General features: G+C 44.2%; 1 protein-coding gene across 1 annotated transcript in view; it reads right to left on the bottom strand.

Annotated features, from left to right (window-relative positions):
- Positions 1–19,508, bottom strand: part of LOC124775354 — a 217,834-nt gene that overhangs the window by 62,743 nt on the left and 135,583 nt on the right. Inside the window, exon 5 of the mRNA XM_047250185.1 lies at positions 6,949–7,054. Coding sequence (XP_047106141.1) covers positions 6,949–7,054 — 106 coding nt within the window. The remainder of the gene's footprint in view (positions 1–6,948; positions 7,055–19,508) is intronic.

Genomic DNA, 19,508 nt, shown 5'->3' with positions numbered 1-19,508 from the left:
CCGTTGGACACTGTAGACCGGCAGTACAGCCGTGGATATTTTGATTATCAAATACGCCGGGAGAAACTCAAGAATCACACTATCTCCCCTACTTCGCGATAATACAAAGCGAGCTGCTCTTCTTTGTACTTTTTCGATGTCATCCGCAACAAATGCAAGCTTGGACATAAATGCAGACGCTAGCCAAGCTTGCAGGATGGGCTGTTGTATCTGACCACGAACGGCACCAGTGCAGTGTCCTCAATACGTTGCACGTGTCATTCATAGACGTAACAGTGTTTTGTGTAATTTTGTGTCGGAACTACGTGAATTAGAATGTGGGCAAATTGTTAGTGCTCGTATGGTGGGGGCTTCCCGAAACCATGGTAGCTGAAGTGTTTTATGCTTCAAGAGCCACCTACCGAAGATTTATACCGCATACAAGGAAAGTGGAAAAACAACATCCGCTAAACCACCACGCGGAAAAAGTGTGTTTCGAGTGATCGAGACAGACGGTCATTTAACAGAACTCTGACGAAAAATAAGAGGACGACAGGTGCAAAAATCACTGTAGAACTGAAGTCTAACTAGCAAGCCCTGCCACCACCAAAAGAACAAGAAGGGAGCATCATAAGCAGGGAATGGAAGGGCAACTGGAATTCCAGAATCACTCGTCAGTGATACAAATACCCGTAACGGGAAAACGTGGTATCTAAGCCATAAAAACTGGACTATGGCATATCGAAAGAAGTCATTTGGTCGGATGAGTCTACTTTCACACTGTTCCCAACTAATGGATGGGTTTGCGTCCCAAGAACGACACATGGCAGAAATTCGGTTATGGTTTCGGCAGCCATATTGCGGCATTCCGTGAGGCCCATGGCTGCACTGCTAGGTCGCATTACTGCCAGGGACTATTTGACCACTGTGGCTCATCAGGTCCATTCCATAGCACTTTGTTTGTTCCCCAATGGCGACGCTGTGTTCCAAGGCGACAGTGCCACTGTTCATACAGCTCGCATCGTCCGGGACAGGTTCTGTGAGCACGATGATGAATTAACGCATCTCCCCTCCAACGTTACTGACTCTTTGTGGGCCGGCCAGTGTGGCCGAGCGGTTCTAGGCGCTTCAGTCTGGACCCGCGCGACCGCTAAGGTCGCAGGTTCGAATCCTGCCTCGGGCATGGATGTGTGTGATGTCCTTAGGTTAGTTAGGTTTAAGTAGTTCTAAGTTCTAGGGGACTGATGACCTCAGATGTTAAGTCCCATAGTGCTCAGAGCCATTTGAACCATTTGAAGTGTTTGTGGTCTACTTTGGAGAGAAGGTTGCGTTATCGCTATCCACCTTCGTCATCAGTACTTCGACTTGCCACTATTTTGTAAGAGGAAAGGTCTAAGATTCCCTTTAAAACCATACAGGAGCTGTATTTATCCTCTCCGAGACGATTGGAAGCTGTTTTGAATGCCACCGGTATTCCTACTGCATATTAGGCATGGTAATGTGTTTCCATTTTTCGTACACCTCCTATATGTACTGGGTAGGTTGTAAAAGGGCTCCATTTATGAACATGCATAAGGAGCTGCTTGTCAAAAAGTCCTTTGATTCATTGTTAAACTCTACTATGTCACTCACAATAGATTTAATTTGATGTGGCAGGTTGTTCAATACATGTGATCCCAATTAGCTCATACTTTCTGTAACAGAAGTAAATCTTAGAAACTTTTGTAGAAGTTCCTGAAGACTTAATGTTATATTCATGATTTCCTCTATTTTTAAAGAATTGTTAGACATGATAAAGGACATTAATGAATGTGCTGTGAGATAGTTGTCAAAACACAAAATTTTTCGAGGAGGTCTCTGAAGCTGTTCTGTAACTGATGTTAGCAGATGATGTTCTCATATCACGCCATTGCATCCTGAAATCAAGCTGGTCCAGAAAATGATTCTGTAACTCATTAGCGAATGGAAATTTTTAGAAAAAACTGATTTCTTCACTTCGAAACGTCATATAGCAGTAATCAGTCGTCGAAAGCATTTTTGTGACTCAGAAAGTCAAAGTTGTGTCTTTAATTCGAAGCAGCCTTTAATGTATTGTTTTTATTATGACTGTCCACCCCGATAGCTGAGTGGTCAGCGTGACGGATTGCCGTCCTACGGACCCGGGTTCGATTCCCGGCTGGGTGGGGAATTTCCTCCGCTCAGGAACTGGGTGTTGTGCTGTCTTCATCATCATTTCATCCCGATCCGGCGGGCAGGTTGCCCAATGTGGCGTCGGATGTAATAAGACCTGCCCCAAGGCGGCCGTACCTGCTCCGCAAGGGGCCTCCCGGCCAATGACGCCAAACGCTCATTTCCATTTCCATTATGACTCAATACTGCCAGCTACAGCTTACTCGGTAACAGCTGTCACCATGTTGAACATGATTATGATGTTTCTTACACGGCTAGGATTAATTGCTCTGTGGAACCGTTCAATGGTTGGTTGGTTGCTTGATGATTTGGGAGAGGGGAACAAACAGCGACATCATCGGTCCCATCGATGTAGGGAAGGACGCGGAGCGAACTGTGCAGTGCCCTTTCAAAGGAACCATCCCGGCATGTGCCTGAATTTCGGGAAATCAGGGAAAACCTAAATCAGGATGGCCGAATGCGAGTCCGGTGTACGGAAGTCTCTTCATGGATTTTTGGATTATCAAAAAATGGTTCGAATGGCTTTGAGAACTATGGGACTTAACTTCTGAGGTCATCAGTCCCCTAGAACTTAGAACTACTTAAACCTAACTAACCTAAGGACATCACACACATCCATGCCCGAGGCAGGATTCGAACCTGCAACGGTAGCGGTCGCGCGGTTCCCGACTGTAGCGCCTAGAACCGCTCGGCCACCCGGCCAGCTTGGATTATCAAAATTGAGTGACAATTAGTTACTGTCTGAATGAATCCGTGTTTGATTATAACAGCGAATTTAGGATTAATTGCCAAATTTCCAACCACAAAAACAGGAGTAAAAATAATTTCCATATATTAGTTTCTCCATATTTGGATGACGCTGACTACGCAACTCGCTCTCTCTCTTTGCTTGTGTCTGTGTCCTGCACTTCGCAAGGTCGGCAAAGATATCATCTGATTTGGCAAAGTTAATTGAAGGGGTGGCCGGATGCTCTTCCTGTCACCACCCCGGTGGATGAGCCGATGAGGAAGATAACACAACAGGATGACGAGGACATCACAACACCGAGTCCCTGAGCGGAGAAAAATCCACCACCCAGCCGGGAATCGAACCCGGGCCACCTTGCGCGGCGTTCCGTCGTGCTAACCGCTCAGCTATCGCGGCGGACATGCTGACTACGCCACTATCGTTCAGTTAATGAAAATTCGCTCCGGTTGCTTAATTGGAGCTTTATTAAGTGCACACACGACCGGTTTGGGCCTTTATATTAAGTCATTATCAAGTTTATCTGAAACTGCCATATATAATATATGGTATATAGATATTCTTGTAAATAATAATAGATAAGAGACAATGCTTATATAATAAAAGTACAAGTACAGGGAGAATATACAATTTACTTTATGCTGTAAAGAAGCAGCGTCAAATGATAAAACGTAGAAGTTAAGTGGATTTAAAGAAAAATCGCTCCCAATGATATCTTGAGAAAAATGGGCTTGATGTAACTACAAAAAGCTGTACAATCCAACACCTTGAGACTGTTCCAATGGTTAAGGTAAAAAGGGTTATTTGACAGATTTCAAAATTACATTACATTTTTTTCAGTTTAAATCCTAACAGTAAAGGATAAAACTGTAAAAGTCAAATAGATTTAAAAAAATTCGTGCCCAGTGACGTCATGCGAAAAATGGACGTGTCGTAATTATAAAAACGGTACAATCGGATACATTAAACTTATTAACATGATTAAGCTAAAAGAGTTATTTTCTGACGTGTTTCAGAATTACAAGTGTAAAATACGACTAGTTGCAATGAACGAGGCGTCCATGTCGAGCGTAAATTTTACTCGTTACAGAGACGAGGACGCCCCGTTCGTAGCAACTATTTTACAGTTTAATTAATTCCAAGTAATTACTTTTAGCATTTAATATGAGACACATGCAGCTTCATTCTGAAACACATCAGCAAGCGAAAGCATGTTAACAATTTTAATTCATCGTATTGTACAGTTTTTATAATTACGACACGCCGGTTTTTCTCGTGACGTCATTAGGGGCGATTTTTTAAAATTCACTTGACTTCTACTGTTTTTATCGTTTGACTGTGCTTCTCTACAGCATAATGCGTTAAGTTGTATATCGTTAAGTTGTATATCCCTTCTCTACTTATACTCTACATGTACAAAGCATTGTCTCTCTTCTACTGCTATGTAAAGGAATATCTACACTGACGGAAAAAATAGCAAACCAAGAAGGAGTTGTGCGACATAAACGAAATTGGCTGGCGTGTTTCTACATCTGAAACACGAAATCTATTCAGATTTCGTGTCAGTCGCTAGTAGCGCCACTATGAGGATGAAAATCAGTTTTGCTTTAAAATACACGCTGTAACGATCGCGGGCGTTAGTTACGTTTGAGATTTCACATGGCGAACTGACGTTAGTCAAGAATGCCTTTAATGCGACAAAGACGCCATTAACAATACCTCACTGTGCTTGAACGAGATCGTGTAATAGTGCTACGAGAAGCCGGATGTTCCTTCAGCGATACAGCACAAAGACTTGGCAGGAATGTAGCCACCGTACATCGATTGCTGGCAACGGTGATCATGACTATGTACGGTCGCAATAAGACCGGTCTCCGGACGCCCACGTGGCACTACTGAGAGGGAATGCCATCGTGTTCGGCGTAAGGCTTTGGCGCATCGTACTGCATGTGTAATAGCAGTTTGAACAGCAATTGGCACCACAGCGGCACAACGAACTGTTGCAAACAGGTTACTTCAGGGACAGATCCAAGGCGCCCTATAGGATGCATTCCACGGACCCCAAACTATCGCAATTTGCGATTTCAGTGGTGTCAAATGAGAGCTCATTAGAGGACAGTGTCGAGCTCCTTCGTGCTTTATAATGAAAGCCAGTTTTCTCTGGGTGCCAATGATGACTGTGTGTTGGTTAGAAGGAGGGCAGTTAAGTGACTGCAAACAACTTGTCTGCGTGCTATACGCACTGTACCTACACCTGGAGTTATTGTCTGGGGTGCGATTTCGTATGACAGCAGGGACACCCTCATGGTTATCCTACATACCCAGATTTCAAATCTGTGCGTCAGTCTGGTGATTCGACCTGTTGTGCTGCCATTCATGAACAGCATTCCAGTCGGTTTTTTCCAACAGGATAACGCTCACCCACATACCGCTGTCGTAGCCCAACATGCTCTAGAGAGTGCCGACATGTCGCCTTGGACTGCTTAATCGCTACATCTGTCTCCAATCGAGCACATGTGGGACACCATCGGACGACAACCCCAGAGTCATCCAGAAAACAGCGTTAAGCGTCCCTATATTGACCGACCAAGTGCAACAGGCATGGAAGTTCATCCCACAAACTGTCATCCGGCAGCTGTACATTAGCAGCTGCACATTTGCTTGCTTAGTTTCAACATTCCGGCGGTTACACCGGTTATTAATGCATCAGCATTTCAGATTTTCAATGGCTTATCTCGCGCTTACATTAACCTGTGCCGGCCGCGGTGGTCTCGCGGTTCTCGGCGCTCAGTCTGGAACCGCGCGACTGCTACGGTCGCAGGTTCGAATCCTGCCTCGTGATGACTGGGTGTTGTGTGATGTCCTTAGGTTAGTTAGGTTTAAGTAGTTCTAAGTTCTAGGGGACTGATGACCTCAGATGTTAAGTCCCATAGTGCTCAGAGCCATTAGAACCATTTGAACCATTAACCTGTGATCTTGCGACGGTAATCACTTAAACATGTTACTTAGACAAATGTATTTCCGAAATTTCATTACGCTACGTTAATTATTTTTTGTGATGCGATTTTTTTCCCTCAGTTTATATACCCATAATAATATATCCAGAAGTTTCAGATAAACTTGACAAAGGCCTAATGAAAAGGCCGAAACCGCTCGTGTGTGGTCTTAATAAAGTTCCAATTAGGCAACTGGAGCGGCTCTTCATTAGTTCCCATGTAGACAATGCACCCATGTCTTGCGTCCAAGTGGCAGTGCGGCTCTAGGCGCTACAGTCTGGAGCCGAGCGACCGCTCCGGTCACAGGTTCGAATCCTGCCTCGGGCATGGATGTGTGTGATGTCCTTAGGTTAGTTAGGTTTAATTAGTTCTAAGTTCTAGGCGGCTGATGACCTCAGAAGTTAAGTCGCATAGTGCTCATAGCCTCTTGAATCCAGAATGGAGTTTTATAATCTCCTGCACATGCCTGTAACAAGTTGTTGGTAGAAATAAGCAGGAAACTGGAATCACCAGGTATTCAAAAACAAAGTGAAATGGTATTTTATTAGTCGTACCTTCCTTATCAGATCGTTAGGACTCGGGGATGGAAATTCCACCTAAAACTAATGTTCATATTAAAAATGTGTTTTAACTTTTCCAGTACTGGTACAGAGACAGCTGTAGTGATTTCTGAAATGATTAATGTTACTGAAATGCTTAGCAGATCAAGACAGCAGCTGAGCTGCGTAAGAGGAACAGTGGTTATCTTCAGTGTAGCTACTTTTCTCCTCATATACAAATAAAGTAATCTAAAAGTGACTCTCATGTTTATCAGCGTGAGTGAATTAGCGCTAGGCATAATTTGTAGTTACTGTGCTTCAGAAAATTTGCTTGCAGTGGTTGCGTCTGTCTTTTAATACATAAACTGATTCTTTCCACATCCCTGAACGTTATTCTTAATGATGGGATACACAGAAAACGATGTATCAACAAACGAATATATGAATTATCTTTTTCAAAAGCATAAAAACTAAATATCGAAAGTGTTTAAAGGCTTACTGTGTTGTCCACTGTTCTGGCCGCATAGCGTGAGCTGCCTCGCTGGTCCTGCAGACATGAGGAACACGTCGGAGTCACACACGCCAGTGCGCCGGTTTGGTTGGCCCTGCAACCACACACACTTGTCACACTGATCGATTGTTCGATCAACACTAAATACTGGATTGTTACAATTAAAGTACAGCTATTCACGGAGGTCCAGTCTGTGTTGTAATTATCATACGGCAGAGGAACTTGGTAGATACGCTAACGTGTTAATATGGAACCGATTTACGCTGGAAAAAAATTGGTTCCAGCTTTTGCTGCGAAGTGCAAGTCTGACGCTGTACAGCATCTCGTCGATGTCTCTGGTGCTCATACTGAATAACCTGTGTAAGTGGCAGTTAATTAAAAAATCAGCATTTTGCCTTTCTCATTTGTTTTACCTTTCCAGTCCACGTCCCGTTCTTAATCCATTGCAAATAGTAACATTTCTATATGTCTTTCTTGCATTCACAGAACCAGATTTGGAAATGACGACTGAGACGCCAGGTACCGCACCACGCAGGTTACATTTAGCAAATAAAAATAAATACACCTCAAGCCGGAATCAAACCCACAACCTCCTTCACGCTAATCAAAAACGCTACCCACGGCATCAGCTGCACAGCACTGCAGCCGCTTCCTGACTGAGATAGTTACCGTGGAGGTTATTACAGTGTTGCCAGATTGCCCGTCTTTAACGACCATTTACTGCCGCAAATATATGCAGGACGAAATTTTGTGAGAAACGTATGTGTATTGCTAGTATGTGAGGTATTACGCTGCGAAGTCCGAGTGCACAAAGTTTTCTTCACCCTGTAGATTAGATTAAGTCATGTGGCTGGAATAGTAGACGGAAAACTACACTATGTGATCAGAAGTATCCGGACACCTGGCTGAAAATGACTTAAAGGTTCGTCGCACCCTCCGTTGGTCATGCTGGAATTCATTATGACGTTGGCCCACGCTTAGCCTTGATGACAACTTCCACTCTCGCAGGCATACGTTCAATCAGGTGCTGGAAGATTTCTTGGAGAATGGCAGCACATTCTTCACGGAGTGCTGCATTGAGGAGAGGTATCGACGTCGGTCGGTGAGGCCTGTCACGAAGCAGGCGATCCAAAACATCCACAAGGTCTTCTATAGGATTCAGGTCAGAACACTGTGCAGGCCAGTCCATTACAGGGATGTTTTTGTCGTGTAACCACTCCGTCACAGGCCGTGCATTATGAACAGCTGCTCGACTGTGTTGAAAGATGCAATCGCCATCCCCGAATTGCTCTTCAACAGTGGGAAACAAGAAGGTGCTTAAAACATCAATGTAAGCTTGTGCTGTGATAGTGCCACCGCAAAACAACACAGAGCGCAAGCCCTCTCCATGAAAAACACGACCACACCATAACACCACCGCCTCCGAATTTTACAGTTGACAGTACACACGTTGGCAGATGACCTTCACTGGGCATTCGCCATACTCACACCCTGCCATCGGATCGCCACATTGTGCACCGTGATTCGTCACTCCACACAACGTTTTTCCACTGTTCAATTGTCCAATGTTTACGCTACTTACACCAAGCGAGGCGTCGTTTGGTATTTACCGGCGTGATGTGTGACTTATGAGCAGCCGCTCGACCATGAAATCCGAATTTCTCGCCTCCCGCCTAACTGTCATAGTACTTGCATTGGATCTTGATGCAGTTTGGAAGTCCTGTGTGATGGTCTGGATAGATGTCTGCCTATTACACACTACGACTCTCTTCAACTGTCGGCGGTCTCTGTCAGTCAGCTTTTGTGCTGTACGTGTCCCTTCACGTTTCCACTTTACTATCACATCGGAAACAGTGGACCTAGGGATGTTTAGGAGTGTGGAAATCTCGCGTACAGACGTATGACACAAGTGACACCCAATCACCTGACCGCGTTCGAAGTACGTGAGTTCCGCGGAGCGCCCCATTCTGCTCTCTCACGATGTCCAATGACTACTGAGGTCGTTGATATGGAGTACCTGGCATTAGGTGGCAGTATAACGCACCTAATGTGAAAAACGTATATTTTGGTGGTGTCCGGATACTTTTGATCACATAGTGTATTTACCTTGTGGGCAGCTAACTTTATAGGAACGATGTTCAGATTGTGCGGTGCAGGATCTGCGTCGTTAGTAGTGTCAGTGCCACGGTACTGGTCAGGTGCCGGTACTGCTATGGTACCAGTCAAGCCACAAATTCCTGAAGAAGTTACAGTTGACACGCCTGAGAATGCTGGACGCAGTGTGCGACATTCAAGGAGTGCACAGAGCAGCGTCACGGCAGGTGAACATTCCATGGTCCATCGTTCGAAAAGTGCTGCGAACAATTGTCAGATGGTATCCCAGCTGTTGTGGATGCAAATGTCGTCGCACTCAGCAACATTTGCAACCTGGAAGGTAAATCTGGTACACAATTAACAAATATTATCCTCTCGTGTGGAAATTAAAATGTGTTCTTTCAACGCTTTAATCGTTATTTCTCTTCCGCATGTCCTTACAAATGTTTCCAATAAAGTCTGTGTCCCACGATCACTCATTTTTTAATGGGGATCCGCTCAAGTAGCGAAAGTTTAATTATAACTACTCTGTATTCAATCATGAAAGTAAAGTGCACGTGGTAGAATTTGTGAGCAAAGAAACCAAGTGATGTAATGAATTCGCGAAGCCCAATTATATGAAAAATCCCATATGAGCGTAAACCAGTATGCTAAGCAAAACCATCCTTTATCGTTAGGAACAAACATCGAATTAGAACAGTTGACATCCCCTCCAAACATCATGGCAAGAAAGCACATACAAATAAATTTAAAAGCTGTTGATAAATAATCTTGCGAGTGAGAGTATATGTTTGTAAATCACTCGAATTTACAGATGGTTTACCCAGTGATGGATATCAATCACCACGTGTTCTGATGATACAACTGAAAATTAGAACAAAGGGACAAAATTATGCATAAATCCAAATGAAAAATGCAACGCGAAAAGAGTAGGACATGAGTACTCCCTGCTTCGAATATGCGAGTGGTTATAAGATAAGGATAAGAACTCTCAGTCGTGTTTTCACTGTCCATTGCGAGCACAGAATATCGTCGATGAAACCGAAATTATATTATGTGGTTCCGTGAGTAGGTCGATAGCGAGAATGTGGATAGATGTCAGATTGCGATTACACGGGCTTGGAGTTCAATCCTCGGTTGGTCCTATGACTATTTCTGTCACATCGCTTTCACATCTATATCTGCATGACTACTCTGCAATTCACACTTAAGTGCGAGGCAGACGGTTGATTCAACCAATTCAGACCATTTCTCTAGTGTTTGTGCCCCATAGGTTGTGTTGTTCAGCATAGCCCTGGATGCTATAGTCTGATCTCTGATGACCCACAGAGAAGGGGAGCACGCCGTATGATCACTCAAATTAATTTAAAGGAAATGATAATCTTGTGCAAACGGATACTTCTTACTAAAATGACAATTAATAGGAGTGATCCAATCAGGCATGAAAATATAGGTACCACGCAACGCACATAGACTTATTAATGAAAGAAGGGATCATCTATCTATATTGGAAACAAGTGTTCATTATAACAATCAGGTTTATTATCATAAACATCAATATATGAGTTAGTTAGTTAGTTACATGTTAAACAGATCATTCCTACGATTCTTTTAACGAAATGACGTATTGTGACAACGAAGTTAAAACGCCGAACTCCTGGAAGTGGTACCTAAATGACATCCATGGGTGAACACTACATATTATTCTAACTGTATATAGTCTGTTATCGCAAAGCAACGTAAAACATATAGTATTCAGAACTGCGTTTAGGACAAAACCTGCCATGTAACACATTCCACTCTGGAACAACGCTCGGGGAAAACGGACACTCAAATCTTTCTGTGCGAGGTCCGATTTCTCTCATTTTATTACGATGTTCACTTCCCCCCGAGTGGGTGGCGTCCCCAATTTTTTTATACTCGGAGGAGAAAGTTGATGATTAAAATATCGTAAAAATATTTCGCCGCAACGGAAAACGCCTTTGTTTTAACGATTGCCACCCCATCTCGTGTATCACATCCATGGCACACTCTCTCCCAATTTCGTGATAATACAAAACGAGCTGCCCTTCTTTGTATTTTGTCGATGGCCTTCATCAATCCTATCTGATAAGGATCCCATACCACACAGCAATACTTTAGCAGATGACCGACAAGCGTAGTGTAGACAGGTTTTTTAGTAGACCTATTGCATCTTCTAAGTGTTCTGTCAATAAAAAGCAGATTTTGTTTGCTTTCGCCACAACATTATCTACATGATAGTTCCATTTTTAATTGTTCGTACTTGTAATCTATTGGTATTTAGTTCAGTTGAAAGCTTTTAGACATGCGGGATTTATCGTGTACCCGGAATTTAATGGAGTCCTTCTATACTCGTGTGGACGCCCTCACACTTTTCGTTAGAGTCAATTGCCACATTTCGCACCATTCAGGTATCTCGTCTGTATCATTTTGCAATTGGTTTTGATCTACTGTTGACTTTACTAGATGGTAAATGACAGCATCGTCTACAAACAATCTAAGAGGTCTGCTCAGATTATCTCCTAAAATGTTTATACGAATCGGGAACAGGAGAGGGCCTCTGACACTTCCTTGGAGAGCGCCAGATATTATTTCTGTTTTACTCGATAACTTTTCAGCAGTTATTACGAACTGCGACCTTTCTGACAGGAAATCGCAAGTCTAGCCGCACAACTGAGGCGACACACTGTAGGCAAGCAAAGTCATTAGAAGCCACTTGAGAGGAACGCTGTCAAAAGCCGCCTGGAAATCTAAAAATATGGAATAAATTTATGATTCTCGTGAGAACAAACAGCTAGTTGTGTTTCACAAGAACTACGTTTTCTGAATCCGTGCAGACTATGTGCCAATAGACCGTGTTCTTCGTAGTAAATTCATAATGTTAGAACTCAGTATATATTCCAAAATCTTACTGCAAAAACGACAGTGATATGCGCCTACAATTGAGCGGATTACTCCCAGTTTCTTTCTTAGGTATTGGTGTGACTTGCGCAACTTTCCACGCTTTAGGTACTGATCTTTCATCGAGCGAGCTGTTGTATATGATTGTATATATGGTTGGTGTATTAATCTTTCACGTTTGACCACGATTTTTTAACGTGAAAGATGCCAAGCTTTACTGTGATTCGTAGCCCACGCCAAGCTGTAAGTTCCCCCAGTATACGTAGTTACCAAAATACTAACCTTCGGGATGAGAACTGATTTGGACCTTGTTTCGAAAGCGAAATCCTCAGCTGCCTTGAACTGTTTCAGACAGTGGCCGCATTCTCAGTAACGCTCAATGTTCCTCAGAGTGAGATTACAAGAATTTGCCAATAGTTTTTAGACACAGAAAACATTCAACGTACGTCGGAATAAGGTCGACAAAAAGCAACCACACCACAATAGTAATGATATCTAAGCTTAACAGCACGGTTAAGTTCGGTGATGCACGCGAGACAATTGGCTGCAGAGCAGACAGCTGCTTCTGAGTTTTCCGATAAACTGTGTATCAAAGGGTGTAGGCCGGACGTCCGGTAGGCTGTGTCTCGCTCACAGCTGTGCGGAGATCCTCCTTTTACTGTACAGTCAGTAACATCGACGTGGACCGCGAACAAATGGTTGAACGCGATCTTCACAGGTGAACTTTAGTTTACTCATCGAATCTTGTCTTACAACCGTCTGAAGAAAAAGTGTTAGGAGCATCTCGAAATTTTCCCACTGTATCATACAAGCAGTCCAATTTGTTGGTGGTAGGGTCATGTGTGTGAATGGTAGAATGCAGTGTGACAGTACAGCCCTCTGAGCTGCGAGTGAAGTCGCGCACCTGAGTGCACCAGGCTCTCTGAGAAAAGGCTCCGTCAACAAAGACTGACATTTTACAGCGAGACAGTAGCAACAAATTGGTCTGTCGCTGTGATAAATGTGTTCGTCACCTGGGTGATTATGTTCAAATGGTTCAAATGGCTCTGAGCACTATGGGACTTAACATCTGAGGTTATCAGTCCCCTAGAACTTAGAACTACTTAAACCTAACTAACCTAAGGACATCACACACATCCATGCCCGAGGCAGGATTCGAACCTGCGACCGTAGCGGTCGCGCGGATCCAGACTGAAGAGCGTAGAATCGCTCGGCCACGACGGAGGGCTGGTGATCATGTTGAGAAATAAAGAAGAATAAAGATGCAAAATTTTAATAACGTTTGTTTTAAGGTATTTCACATACGGAATTCGGAGGCACTACTTTCCAACACGCCCTCGTATGTAAGGAATAGTCTAATGAAAACGATACAAAGGGATAAAAATAAGTAAACAGGGTTTCCAATTGCCTGCGGAACCATGATTGTACCCAGGGGGGCACCTCTTCGTCCGAAGCAAACTGACGACCAAGAACGTCTTTCCTCATGGCTCCAAATAATGGAAATCGCATTGGGAGAGATAGGGACTGTATGGAAGGTGCCTAAGGGCTTCTCGATGGAACTTTTGAAGCCTAGTCGAAACAACATGGATGACATGTGGCTGGGGATTACACTACAACAGAATGATGACGCTCGTCAGTATTCTTGGGCGTTTAGACACTATAAATTTTTGCAGAGTGTTCACCTAACACCTTGCGTTAATTGTGGCGGCATGTTCCAGAAAGTTGACGAGCAGCGGGTCTTGCAGTCAAAGAAAAAGGTCATCATGACTTTCTCGGAGCTGGCGTGCACTGCTTTGGAATGAATCCATGTGTTTCCATTTTTTGCTCTGACGCTTGATCTCCGACTCAAAATGATGACACCATGTTTCATCTCCAGCAACGATATTTACGATATTACTGTGTCTCTGTTATTCCGAATTACTATGCAATGTTCCTTTGCACATGCATGGTTTGAGGCACATGGTTGACGACATATGGAACTTTGCGTCTAGCTTTAGTCGTGCTCGGATAGCCTAATGGTAGATCACTCGTCGTCATCCCGTTATACATCTGATGGTTGTACATATTTGCAATTCCTAATACATTTAATGGAAATGATATTAATCATCGTGATACCATTCCAGGTGCTGCAGTGACGTCGACAACCTGTTTCACTTCCGCTTCTCCGTCAGGCTATGGGAAATCTATTACATACGGATTTTCCAGAGTTTCAGATGCTCTGCCATGACGACGTAAGCGTTACCGTGCTGCTACCCAAAAAGAACCGAATGTCTTCCACCTTGTGCCGTCTGACGGCAGCACCCACCGCAGCAATGACCGAAGAGGTAATGACACGATGATGCTGTCCTGGCCGACTGCTCTCTTTCAATTAACACGACATTCACGAAATCGTTTATTCCAAGTAATCATACGCACCCGTGACATACTGTGTTCACCATACACAGCAGAAACTCGGGCATGAATTTCATTACTGCCACTGCTTCCGCAGTCAGAAATCGCACTACATCTCGCTGTTCCTCTTTCCCGGCCTCCTTAGTGAAGTCGGATTCACACACGACTCCCTAACCTCACGTCGAGCGCGTCTAACAGACAAATGGCGCAGAGATGAGCGATCGCGCTTTTCCTTTCTCTCCTACACACACACCTACCTACCTGCGTTACCACTCGTTATACAGTCTGTCTCATTTTCATTTGACTGGCGCTTTAATATCAGCAGCTCATGGTCTTGTGGTTAGCTTTGCTGACTTGGGGCCCCAGATTCGATTCCCGTTCGGAGCGGGCATATACTCCGCTCGCGACTGGATGTGTGTGTGTGTGTGTGTGTGTGTGTGTGTGTGTGTGTGTCTTCGTCACCATCGACACGCAAGTCACAGCCACAGGTGGCTGAACTCCCCAGAAGGGACTCAAAGCAAACAATGCCATATCCACATTTCATATACAGGGGGTTCCAAAAAGAAACACATACTTTACGAATTGGTTCCTATCTTCAAAACAAGAAAAAAGTCTAGAAAACAAGTCTCCAAAGCGCGTACCTTAAGAGATATGAGCAGCTGTTCTTCTTCGATACTATGAAATACAGCTCTTCAATTGCAGGCTCTTTGCTTCTCATATTTTGGGAGGAGGTAGTACGGACCAAAACAAGAAAAACAGTCTAGTAAACACGGGATCTAAAGTACATACCTTAAGAACTATGAGCACTTTTTAAGTAGAAGAGTTGTGTTTCACACTAACGCAGATGAATAACTGCTCAAAGCTCTTAAAGTATGCATTCTGGACTCCATGTTTACTAGACATTTTTTTTCTTATTTTGGTCAATACTTTCTCTTCCCAAAATATGGAAAGCAAAGACCTTGCCGCAGAAGAGATCTGTTTCATACTATCGAAGATGAACAAGTGTTCTTACCTCTTAAGGTGTGCATTTTAGACCCCCTGTTTCCTTGGCAGTTTTTACTTATTTTTTTATAAGCAGCCTGTTCCTAACGTTTTTTGGGACACCCTGTATGTAGGGTATTAAGGCTATAAGTGCAGATATTTTTCGTGGTGACGGAGGACAGTTTACTAAACAATATTACATCAGTATTTACTTCATTTGCAGACTAATAATTACAGCTATTAGGAGTAGTATGTTTTTAGGTTAGTAAGTACCTCCAAGTACATGTGACAAGAGCAAGTCATTAATGCTTATTTTCCCCTAGGCAGCTGGTCAAGTGACGAAGTGTAGACAAGTGGATGCAAAACGCTCATTCTATAATGACAGATGTAGCCCACTTACTGTCGCAGTTACGACCGTGGAGAAAACATCTGGTAGTAAATTACGTGACGTGTTTGTGAGAAGACTATTAGACGCAGAGATAAAACAACCAAGACACTGATGTTTGTATGCATTAAGGTTCCACATCTAAAAATATCTACACTTACATGACCGTCACGCTATACAGGGTGAGTCACCTAACGTTACCGCTGGATATATTTCGTAAACCACATCAAATACTGACTAACCGATTCCACAGACCGAACGTGAGGAGAGGGGATAGTGTAATTGTTTAATACAAACCATACAAAAATGCACGGAAGTATGTTTTTTAACACAAACCTACGTTTTTTCCAAATGTAACCCCGTTTGTTTTGTTAGCACATCTGAACATATAAACAAATACGTAATCAGTGCCGTTTGTAGCATTGTAAAATGTTTATTACATCCGGAGATATTGTAACCTAAAGTTTACGCTTGAAACCTCCGACATTCAGTTGCTTGTAACAAACACGGGCCACGGTCGGCGAGCAGCAACTGCAGGGACATGTTTACGATGACGACCGCGTTTACGAGTGTGGCTGTAGTCCACTGTTGTGGTTTGGTCTAGCTGTCGCAGTGTCCACGTGTAGCGCTTACTGCTATCGTTATTCCGCATTCGTCTCCGCACGCAGACCAACTGTAGTACACCGTGTTACCAGACGTCTGTGATAGTGTAGTGTTGTAGGAACTGTGACCATGGTGTATTCGAACTCTGAAAAGGCGGAGATGATACTCATCTATGGTGAGTGTCGACGAAATGCAGCTGAAGCCTGCAGGATGTATGCAGAACGGTACCCGGACAGAGAGCATCCAACGAGCCGCACATTGCAAAACATCTACCGCCAACTGTATGCAACAGGTATGGTCGTAGCACGCAAACGGGTCCGTAACAAGCCCGTCACAGGAGAAGCGGGTGCAGTTGGTGGGTTAGCTGCTGTTGCCATGAACCCACACATGAGAACACGGGACATTTCGAGAGCCGGTGGACTGAGTCAAAGTAGTGTCATGCGCATACTGCATCGTCACCGCTTTCACCCGTTTCATGTGCCGCTACATCAGCAATTACATGGAGATGACTTTAATCACCGAGTGCAATTCTGTCAATGGGCATTAACAGAGAATGCGTTGCAGTTCTACCTGTTTACCGATGAAGCGGGTTTCACAAACCACGGGGCAGTGAATCTGCGGAACATGCATTACTGGTCCGTGGACAATCCTCGCTGGCTCGGACAGGTAGAGCGACAGCGACCGTGGACTGTAAATGTATGGTGCGGAATCATTGGCGACCACCTCATTGGTCCTCACTTCATTGCAGGGGCCCAAACAGCTGCAACATACATCGCGTTTCTACAGAATGATCTGCCAACGTTGCTCGAAAATGTCCCACTGGAAACGCGTCGACGTATGTGGTATCAGCATGATGGTGCACCTGCACATTCCGCAATTAACACTAGGCTGACGCTTGATAGGATGTTCGACGGGCGTTTCATAGGACGTGGAGGACGCATAAATTGGCCAGCCCGTTCTCCTGATCTTACACCTCTGGACTTCTTTCGGTGGGGTACGTTAAAGGAGAATGTGTACCCTGATGTGCCTAAAACCCCAGAGGATATGAAACAACGTATTGTGGCAGCCTGCGGCGACATTACACCAGATGTACTTCGGCGTGTACGACATTCATTACGCCAGAGATTGCAATTGTGTGCAGCGAATGATGGCCACCACATTGAACATCTATTGGCCTGACATGTCGGGACGCACTCTATTCCACTCCGTAATTGAAAACGGAAACCTCGTGTGTACGCGTACCTCACCCCTCATGGTAATGTACATGTGCGTCAGTGAAAAAGACCAATAAAAAGGTGTTAGCATGTGGACGTAATGTGCTGTTCCAGTCTCTTCTGTACCTATGGATCATCACCGTTCCCTTTGGATCCCTACGTAATTCGGTGCTCTCCGATACACACGATCGAACAGCGGAGGAGTGGTACTCAAGCGTCAACTTTAGGTTACAATACCTCCGGATGTAATTAACATTTTACAATGCAACAAACGGCACTGATTACGTATTTGTTTATATGTTCAGATGTGCTAGCAAAACTAACGGGGTTCCATTTAAAAAAAACTTAGGTTTGTGTTAAAAAACATACTTCCGTCCATGTTTTATGGTTTGTATTAATCAGTTACACTAGCCCCTCTCCTTATGTTCGGTCTGTGGAATCTATTCGTCAGTATTTGATGTGGTTTACGAAATATATCCAGCGGTAATGTTAGGTGACACACCCTGTATACAGGGTGTTACAAAAAGGTACGGCCAAATTTTCAGGAAACATTCCTCACACACAAATAAAGAAAAGATGTTATGTGGACATGTGTCCGGAAACGCTTAATTTTCATGTTAGAGCTCATTTTAGTTTCGTCAGTATGTACTGTACTTCCTCGATTCACCGCAAGTTGGCCCAATTGAAGGAAGGTAATGTTGACTTCGGTGCTTGTGTTGACATGCGACTCATTGCTCTACAGTACTAGCATCAAGCACATCAGTACGTAGCATCAACAGATCAGTGTTCATCACGAACGTGGTTTTGCAGTCAGAGCAATGTTTACAAATGCGGAGTTGGCAGATGCCCATTTGATGTATGAATTAGCACGGGGCAATAGCCGTGGCGCGTTACATTTGTATTGAGACAGATTTCCAGAACGAAGGTGTCCCGACAGGAACACGTTCGAAGCAATTGATCGGCGTCTTAGGGAGCACGGAACATTCCAGCCTATGACTCGCGACTGGGGAAGACCTAGAACGACGAGGACACCTGCAATGGACGAGGCAATTCTTCGTGCAGTTGACGATAACCCTAATGCCAGCGTCAGAGAAGTTGCTGCTGTACAAGGAAACGTTGACCACGTTACTGTTTGGAGAGTGCTACGGGAGAACCAGTTGTTTCCGTACCATGTACAGCGTGTGCAGGCACTATCAGCAGCTGATTGGCCTCCACGGGTACACTTCTGCGAATGGTTCATCCAACAATGTGTCAATCTTCATTTCAGTGCAAATGTTCTCTTTACGGATGAGGCTTCATCCCAACGCGATCAAATTGCAAATTTTCACAATCAACATGTGTGGGCTGACGAGAATCCGCACGCAATTGTGCAATCACGTCATCAACACAGATTTTCTGTGAACATTTGGGCAGGCATTGTTGGTGATGTCTTGATTGGGCCCCATGTTCTTCCACCTACGCTCAATGGAGCACGTTATCATGATTTCATATGGGATACTCTACCTGTGCTTCTAGAACATGTGCCTTTACAAGTACGACACAACATGTGGTTCATGCACGATGGAGCTCCTGCACATTTCTGTCGAAGTGTTCGTACGCTTCTCAACAACAGATTCGGTGACCGATGGATTGGTAGAGGCGGACCAATTCCATGGCCTCCACGCTCTCCTGACTTCAACCCTCTTGACTTTCATTTATGGGGGCATTTGAAAGCTCTTCTCTACGCAACCCCGGTACCAAAGGTAGAGACTCTTCGTGCTCGTATTGTGGACTGCTGTGATACAATACGCCATTCTCCAGGGCTGCCTCAGCGCATCAGGTATTCCATGCGACGGAGGGTGGATGCATGTATCCTCGCTAACGGAGGACATTTTGAACATTTGCTGTAACAAAGTGTTTGAAGTCACGGTGGTATGTTCTGTTGCTGTGTGTTTCCATTCCATGATTAATGTGATTTG

The sequence above is a fragment of the Schistocerca piceifrons genome, chromosome 2 (genome assembly GCF_021461385.2).
Source record: "Schistocerca piceifrons isolate TAMUIC-IGC-003096 chromosome 2, iqSchPice1.1, whole genome shotgun sequence".
Lineage (NCBI taxonomy): Eukaryota > Metazoa > Arthropoda > Insecta > Orthoptera > Acrididae > Schistocerca > Schistocerca piceifrons.
This window is presented reverse-complemented; position numbering and strand designations above follow the sequence as displayed.